Source organism: Piliocolobus tephrosceles, chromosome 10, assembly GCF_002776525.5.
Source record: "Piliocolobus tephrosceles isolate RC106 chromosome 10, ASM277652v3, whole genome shotgun sequence".
Classification (NCBI taxonomy): Eukaryota; Metazoa; Chordata; class Mammalia; order Primates; family Cercopithecidae; genus Piliocolobus; species Piliocolobus tephrosceles.
In genome coordinates this window covers 63,215,544-63,224,388 of record NC_045443.1, presented here as the reverse complement: position 1 = coordinate 63,224,388, position 8,845 = coordinate 63,215,544, and the positions used below count along the sequence as shown (strand labels likewise).

General features: G+C 40.1%; 1 protein-coding gene across 1 annotated transcript; it reads left to right on the top strand.

Moving 5' to 3' along the window:
• Positions 1 to 10: 10 nt before the first annotated feature.
• On the top strand, positions 11 to 7,800 carry LLPH (LLP homolog, long-term synaptic facilitation factor). The gene is made up of 3 exons (XM_023225147.3): positions 11 to 89; positions 1,676 to 1,893; positions 6,842 to 7,800. Exons 2-3 carry the CDS (start codon positions 1,683 to 1,685, stop codon positions 7,018 to 7,020), a joined length of 390 nt encoding a protein of 129 aa, XP_023080915.1. The 5' UTR covers positions 11 to 89; positions 1,676 to 1,682; the 3' UTR covers positions 7,021 to 7,800.
• The last annotated feature ends 1,045 nt before the right edge of the window (positions 7,801 to 8,845 follow it).

Below are 8,845 nucleotides of genomic sequence, written 5' to 3'. Positions count from 1 at the left end.
CGTCTGGCTCGGGTGTCGTCTGCCCGGAAGACGGAAGTGCAAAGACTTCCGGTCGGCGTGATCCTGAGGCGTGTGTGTTCGTTTCTCAGGTGAGTTCGGCGCGTCACCGGTCCAGTGAGACATGGGACTTGGGACTTGATTCCGCCACCCCTGGAGAATTTCGTTTCTTGACACTTGGTGGGCTATACTTGAGCTCCGGTCCGGCGATGCAGGCCTTGGTTGAGGGCGAGGGTTCCCCGTGTTCTTCTTGGTGGGGGCCCTCCGGCTTCCGAGTGCACTGGGTGAAGTGGAGCCCTCTCCCCTGTTGTTCACTCCCGCTGAAGTTAACTTCGACCCTCAAGGTTGTTTACCGCCCGCTTTCCTAGCCCCTCTCAAGGGTTGAGTTATGTAGACAAGGGAGCGGGATGAGTTGGTGATTGCCGGCGTTCAAAAAATGTTAGTCATTCGTTCAACAAGTGTGCAAAATTCTGTGCACTGGGCCATCCAGCAGTGAAAAAGACCTTTCCCTCTACCTTCGTGGAGTCTGCAGTCGGGGGAGAGGGTGGGGGGCGTGACAGAAAACAGTAGTTTCAGGTTGTAACACCTATTAAGCAGGGAAGGGAGCTTATGGAGGTCAGAGGAGTCCTTTCTGAGGTATCGAATGAAGGAGCAAACCTTGAGAAGAGCAGTTGCCAGGCACATAGGGACAGCAAACATGAAGGCACTGACTTAGAGATAGTTTGGACTCTTTCAGAAGTAGTTGGAGCCTGCGGGGAAGGGGATGGAGAATGAAATGAAATAGAGTTGAAGGAGGCAGGGGACAGATAACAAATGACCTTGTAGATCTTGAATATATAAAGGCAGTGAATGTTTTTTTTTTTTTTTTTTTTTTTTTTTTTTTTGCGACGGAGTCTCGCTCTGTCGCCCAGGCTGGAGTGCAGTGGTGCGATCTCGGCTCACTGTAAGCTCCTCCTCCCGGGTTTACGCCATTCTCCCGCCTCAGCCTCCCGAGTAGCTGGGACTACAGGCGCCCGCCACCGCACCCGGCTAATCTTTTGTATTTTTAGTAGAGACGGGGTTTCACCGTGTTAGCCAGGATGGTCTCGATCTCCTGACCTTGTGATCCGCCCGCCTCGGCCTCCCAAAGAGTTGGGATTACAGGCGTGAGCCACCGCGCCCGGCTAGTGAATGCGCCTTTAAAAGATCACACTGAGCACCTTGTGGAGGATTTAGGGCCCAACCGAGTGGAAAGAAAACAAGAGTAGGAATAGATAAGTTTAGAGTCGTTAGGTTGGCTTGAGAGGATGGATAATGAAGATGAGGTGAAGTGTTAAAAAAATCATTTTGTAATTTGTAAGCTGTTGCGTAAATGTAAGGCTATGATGCTCTTGCATTCTGGGGAAATTAAATTTCTGTATTTTGTAAAGAAATTCAAGGTGCTTTCAGAATTGGTTTGATTTGTAGTTTGCTTATGACTACATGTTTGATTTGATATCTTAATTGTTATTCAGTGACTGTATGTACCATATTGATCTTCATATAAGTTGCATGTTGTCATAAAAAGTAAACAGATTGAAGAGTTTTACTTTTCACTTGTTTTGTAGAGATACCTGTTGGCCTGGTTTTCTAAAGATTTGCCTTTTTTCTTTTTTATATTAAAGATTTGCTTTTGAATGTGTGTTTTTGTTAACTTCAGGTAAAACATGGCTAAAAGCTTACGGAGTAAGTGGAAAAGAAAGATGCGTGCTGAAAAGAGAAAAAAGAATGCCCCAAAGGAGCTCAGCAGGCTTAAAAGTATTCTCAAACTAGAAGGTGATGTTTTAATGAAAGATGTTCAAGAGATAGCAACTGTGGTGGTACCCAAACGCAAACATTGCCAAGAGAAAATGCAATGTGAGGTGAAAGATGAAAAAGGTGAGTATGCTGCTTCTTTTTCTTTCTTTCTCTATTTTTTTTTTTTTTTTTTTTTTTTGAGGCAGGATCTCCTCCCTCTGTCACCTAGGCTAGAGTGCAGTGGTGTGATTATAGCTTCCTGCACCCTTGAATTCCTGAGCTGAAGCGGATTCTTCCCACCTCAGCCTTCCAAAGCGCTGGGTTACAGGCATGAGCCACAGTGCCCAGCCCCTCTGTGCTTCATTAAAAAAAAAAAAAAAAAAAAATCTATCAAGTCCGTTCATGTATATAGGTATGTTTTGGATTATTTAGAGTAGGTCTTTGGTGCTTATATAGTAGCCTCCATGTCTCAGGAATAAATAGTTCTACAGGAGTAGACAAATCTAGACACACTCTGGTTGGAAGGGTACACAGTTCACTCAGGGCCTAGGCAGCATAGGTCTTCATTTTACTCTTTGTAAGATCTAATTCCCATTCTATGAGTCCTATGCCTTTATACTATTTTCCTGAAAATCACTGGGTCTCAGTATTTTATTTTGACCGATTCTAGGAACCTTTGTGTCTTAATCATGAAGTGGTTAAGATTTAATGCTGCTCTTTGCACATTTAATGCACCAATTTGGCAGCAAACTAAATTAAGCATTTGCAATACCTAGACTTTAAAATAGAAATACATTTATTTGATGTCTTATGCCCAAGGAAGAGAGCAGTATTCTCAATCTCGCAACCTTAGGGATTTTTTTCCCTTTAAAAATGGCTGTTTTTAACTTTTTCTTCTTCCCATTTCATCCTTCTCCCACTCCATATGAATAAAAATTACAAAAAGCATTTTACTTCAACTTCTGTGAGAAAAAGGGGCCAACCAACAGAAATATCCTCATCTTTCCACTACCCTATAAGAATTCAGATGTATGGTCTGTTTTCCCTTTTTTATTAATGTTCTCTCCAAAGCCAGTTTCTCCACTTGTGTTCTGAATCCTCTCCCCCATTACATTCTCAGGAGTTGTGCTCATGGCATCTGCCTTACCAGTCTCCTCCACTGGGTCATTGCCAGCAGCATAGATGTGTTCTGGGATGTTCAATGTCAAAAGAAAGAAAAATTTCTCCCTTGACCTCAAGTTTTCTCAATCTGCTGCTTTATTTCAGCTGTCCTTGAAACTTTTTGAAACACTTGCCATAACTTGCTGTTTTCATTTCCTCACACACGTCACCCCTCCTTATTGGTTCTTTTTGGTTGTTGTTAAGACAAAATCCACATAACATAAAATTATGCATTTTAAAGTGTACAGTTCAGTGGTATTTAGTACATTCATGTTGTTGTGCAACCATCACCTCTAGTTCCAAAACACGTTCCTCACCCCAAAATAAAACTTAATACCCATTAAGGAGTCTGTCTCTCCTCCTCCTACCCCCAGCCTCTGGCAACCACTAATGTGCTCTTTTCATGTGTGGATTTTACCTGTTTTGAATATTTCTTATAAATGGAATCATATAATACCTTTGTGCCTGGCTTATTTCCCTTAGTGTGGTGCTTTTGAAGGTCACCCACATTGTAGCATATATCAGTACTTCCTTTCTTTTTAAGGCTAAATAATAGTCCATTGCATGTACCACGTTTCATATCCGTTCAACAGTTACTGGACATTTAGATTTCTTTCCCTTTATGGGTGTTGTGAATATGCTGCTGTGAACATTCAGGTGCACAAGGTTTTGTTTGATAAGTGGAATTGCTGGGTCATATGATAATTCTTTTTGATGTTTTCCACATCAGCCACACCATATTACATTCCCACCTGCAGTGGTTGAGTATTTGAGTTTCTTCACATTCTCACTAATACTTGTTTTCCATTTTTGGATTATAGTCATCTTAGTGGGTATGAAATAGATTCTCATTGTGATTTTGATTTGAAGTTTCCTGATGACTAATGACGTTGAATGAACTGTTTTTTTGTTGTTGTTTTGTTTTGTTTTTGTTTTGTTTTGTTTTTTGAGATGGAGTCTCACTGTTGCCCAGGCTGGAGTGCAGTGGCATGATCTCAGCTCACCACAACCTCTGCCTCCCAGGTTCAAGCAATTCTCCTGCCTCAGACTCCCAAGTAGCTGGGATTATAGGCATGTGCCACCATGCCCAGCTGAATTTTGCATTTTTAGTAGAGATGGGGTTTCACCATATTGGCCAGGCTGGTCTTGATCCACCTGCCTCAGCCTCCCAAAGTGCTGGGATTACAGGTGTGAGCCACTGTGCCCAGTTGAACATTTTTTCATATGCTTATTGACCATTTGTGTATCTTTTTGAAGAAAGGTCTACTCAAGTCGTTTGCCTCGTTTTTCAGTTACGTTGTTTGTCTTTTTTTATCGGGTTGTTAAGAGTTCTTTATATGTTCTAGATACCAGATGCCCATCCACTCTTGATTCTTTTGGATTGATCCTGTTTTCTTTTCTCTCCTGTTCTCCTGTTTTCTATTTCTTTTGTTATACCCTCTAATTTCCTTGACCTTGTATTCTGGTTCTTATTATTTGGTTTACTCTTATATTTTTAATTTCAAACAGTTTTTCTTTTTTCTTTTTACTGTTCCTTTTTCTTTTTCTTTTTCTTTTTTTTCCTTTTTTTCTTTTTGTTTTTTGAGACAGAGTCTCATTCTGTCTCCCAGGCTGGAGTGCAGCAGCGCAATCTCAGCTCACTGCAAACTCCACCTCCTGGGTTCACACCATTCTTCTGCCTCAGCTTTCCAAGTAGCTGGGACTACAAGCGCCCGCCACCTCGCCTGGCTAACTTTTTGTATTTTTAGTAGAGATGGGGTTTCACCGTGTTAGCCAGGATGGTCTCGATCTCCTGACCTCATGATCCACCCACCTCGACCTCTCAAAGTGCTGGGATTACAGGCATGAGCCACTGTGCCTGGCCTACTGTTCCTTTTTCATAGCTTTGTGTTCTTTGTGTTTGTAAATGCCCCTTGAGTCATGAACTCTGTGTTCTAAATGGGCTTATATCTTCTCTGGTTTTCCTAAGGGTATTAATTAGCTTTTGAAATTTTTATCTATGGTATGTATTGTGTGTCTTTCCTCTTGGAATTCCCTCCCAAGCCATTCCATTCCTTTACTTTTGTCTCTTTCTTTCATATTAGAAGCTTTTCTTAAATGTCTGGTGATCAGTGGTCGTTGTTTGTATTTAAAAGTGCAGCACTACAATGATAATTGGAAGCTGGAGGGAGACAAGGTGTGGGAGAGGTTATATCAACTACTAGATGTATAGAAGAATTGGAATGGCTCCAGGAGGTTTTATTCGGAGATCTCTTATATCAGAATCTGTTAAGTTTTTTTTTGTTGTTTTGTTTTAATCATCATCCCCAGAGGGAAATTCTTTTATGTCCTGCCTGGGGAATGTCTAGATGCCCCTATTCTTAGATATTTTAGGAGCTAAAGGTTGGTGGGACTGAGACTGAGGGAGTCTCCACATTTAGTAACCTATGTGTTATCAATTTGGTTCTCATCTCTACCCTCAAGTTCATGTTTTTCCTTATTTCTACTCTTTAAACTGCCTGCCTGATTTCTTAAGCCATAAACCTAGTAGTCATCCTTGATTCCTCTTTCCTTTATTCCCCATATCTAAACCATTAGCAAGTCTTACTGATTGTCCTAAAAATACGTTAGAAATCTGTATCCATTTTTCTCCTGCTTTCACCTTGATTCAGATGGCTGTCATCTCTTGCCTGTACTATTATTGGAGCCTTTTTACTTCTCACTTCCGCTCTTGTTCCCTTCTCATTTATCTTCTACATATCCACCAGTGTGATCTTTTCAGAAGGTAAATCAGATTATATCACTGTCATGCCTAAAAACCTCATTATCGTAACATGTTCGTACCAGCACCTACCAGTTCTTTTTTTTTTTTTTTGGAGACAGGATCTCATTTTGTTGCCCAGGTTGGAGTATAGTGGCTGTTCACAGGCGTGACCAAGCCCACAACAGCCTTGAACTCCTGGCCTCAAATGATCTTCCCACCCCAGTCTCCCGAATAGCTGAGACTACAGATGCCTATAGATACTATACCTGGCTGAGGTTTTCTTTCTGTTTGCTTAGTTATTCTCCCCTCAACAGAACATCGTAAACTCTGTGAGAGCTAGGAGCTCATATGGACCGCTATATTCCCATAAAGTAGAACAGCACCTAAAATAATCATTCAACACCTAGTTATTGATTGGCTGTTATATACCAGACACTATTCTAGATACCGTGGAAACTGATGAATATCTAATATAATGCCAGGTAGTCAAGATAATAGAAGACCTTGTGTATCCTGGTAAAGAGGTCCCAGCAAAGGACTCTGGACGTGTCCTTCACAGTGGAGAAGGTTCTAGGTGTACCACAACATGCTTGCACTGAGCTTCCTGCCAAGTCTCCTATCAGTAGAGCTGGATCTCTGAGTGTTACCTAGCTAGGAAAAGTATGCCAGCCCCAGGATGTGTCCAGGTCTTTCTTCTCTGTTGAGTGCCTGTCTCTGCCATTACAACCCTGCTGCTGACTACTCTGTCGAGTTCATTAGAAGTTCGTTCTCAGTTCATTATAGTTTAGTTCAAGTTCATAAGAAATGGCCAGACATTCCTAATCAGTTCATTACATCTAAGGTCTATCCCTTAGAAGTGTAGGTGGGCTTACTGGCTTAACTCAAGGAATCACTTAATATGAGAAATGTTCTTGTAACTCACATGTGCTCAGAACCATATATCTACTAATGTACTGACTCAGAAGCATGCATCCTAAATGTTTCCTATTTAACATTGCTATTCTAAGGAAGATCATGCCAACATTCTTTAGAAAGTTTTTTCTTCTCTATTTTCGGTCTACTTTCAGTTCTAATGTTCTGATATTCTCAGTGTATTAATATGCTCAGTGTATTAATATGTATGCTAATATACAGGGTGGTTTTTTTCATACATGGTGTTAACAGTTTTTCCATCTTTTTATGCAGATGACATGAAAATGGAGACTGATACTAAGAGAAACAAAAAGACTCTTCTAGACCAGCATGGACAGTATCCAATATGGATGAACCAAAGGCAAAGAAAAAGACTGAAGGCAAAGCGAGAGAAAGGAAAGGGGAAAAGCAAAGCAAAAGCAGTGAAAGTGGCAAAGGGTTTGGCCTGGTAGACTCTTAAAACCTTGGAAAATGCCACACGGGATAGATGATGGATTAGAATGTATACACATGTATACTTTGATTTCAGCTGCCACCAAATGAAAAGTATTTGTTTTCCTATTTTAACTTGGCCTTTTTTCTTCAGTTCAAACTCAGCATAACTTCTCAAGTTTGTTTTGGGAACTTAAATAAAATATTTTCTTTGATACATCCAAGCTCTACTGATACTTTAATTGAATGCTACCCAATATCCAGTTATCATCAGGCTTCAAAGTTCTGTCAGGTATTAATGTGGTTAGACATTTTTACAAGTGGTAATTATAGTCAGTAGAGATAAAACAGATGATGTACTGACAAATTTTTGTGAACTTAGATTTAAAGAAAGCTGTTGTATAATCATATCATTTAAAAATACAACATTAGGCCTGGGCACGGTGGCTCACACCTGTAATCCCAGCACTTTGGGAGGCCGAGGCAGGCGGATCACCAGGTCAGTTCAAGACCAGCCTGGCTAATATGGTGAAACCCCATTTCTACTAAAAATACAAAATCAGTTGAGCATGGTGGCACACACCTGTAGTCCCAGCTACTCAGGAGGCTGAGGCAGGAGAATCGCTTGAACCCAGGAGGTGGAGGTTGCAGTGAGCCGAGATTGCCCCACTGCACTCCACCCTGGGCAACGGAGCAGGACTCTGTCTCAAAAAAAAAAAAAAAAAAAAAAATACATTAATGGATCTTATAAAGTACTTGTGTGGAGCTTTGATTCCACAGAATAAAAGATATTTTGTGTGTAGATCTTCAAGTTTGATTTTTTTTCTTTCATATATGCTTAAGGTTTTTTAGTCCTAGAGAAGACCAGATTCTTCAATTAAATGTTTTCTTGTCTTAATTTTAGGTAGAATATAAACATATACAAGTCAGTATGATTTTTAGGAAATTAGAACATTTCAGGTTTTTAATGGAAACTGATTTAATGTTCTTTAGTGTTCATGTGTAGCCTAATATAGTATCATGCAGCATTTCCCAGAGTGTGTTCTTCAGAATCAGTTTCTCTGGATGCTTGGTTAAAAAATAAATAAATTGTGTTCACATCAGTTTGGGAAATGCTACATACTTGATGATTTACAAAAGATTTTAATTTAGGATTAGAATAGTCCTACAGGGTTCCAGCGGTAAAGAAACCTGTTTAACTTCTTATCTTTGAAACTAGTTTTCTGAGAAATGATTTTTAGTTAAATCTGTCTTACTACAGTTTGCTAAATTCACTTTTATTTAAATTTACTTTTATTTGAGCAATCTAAACTTAGCATTCCCTCTGAATTTCACTATAATCAGATTAACCATCTCATATGTTAGCTGGAACAACCAAATACTGAGTGCCTATTATGTGCTAGGGACTTTCCAGATGCTTGGAACAGATTGAATAAGGTAAGATTTCTGCTCTCATAGGGCTGAGAGCTGTGTATCTGTTTAGAAGAGGATGTTAACTTCCCAGGAGAACTCAAGTAAAATGTGCAATATGTTAGAATAAGGCCACTTGGTCATGAGGTCACAAACTTTGTGTCAGGCACACTGCTAAATTGGGCACAATACAGAGATAAAGAGGACATGACCCAAATGTTTCAGAAAATTTAAACTTATAAAATTTGATGCCAGTAAACTCTTGGAATTATTTAAATATAGTAGGCTCTTCTCATTTTTCTCAATAGTTTATTGAAAAGTTGGTAGATAACTTTAAATGCTTAAAATTTCTTAACAGCTAAGATATGAATTGAAAGACAGATGTTGGCCGGGCGCGGTGGCTTAAGCCTGTAATCCCAGCACTTTGGGAGGCCG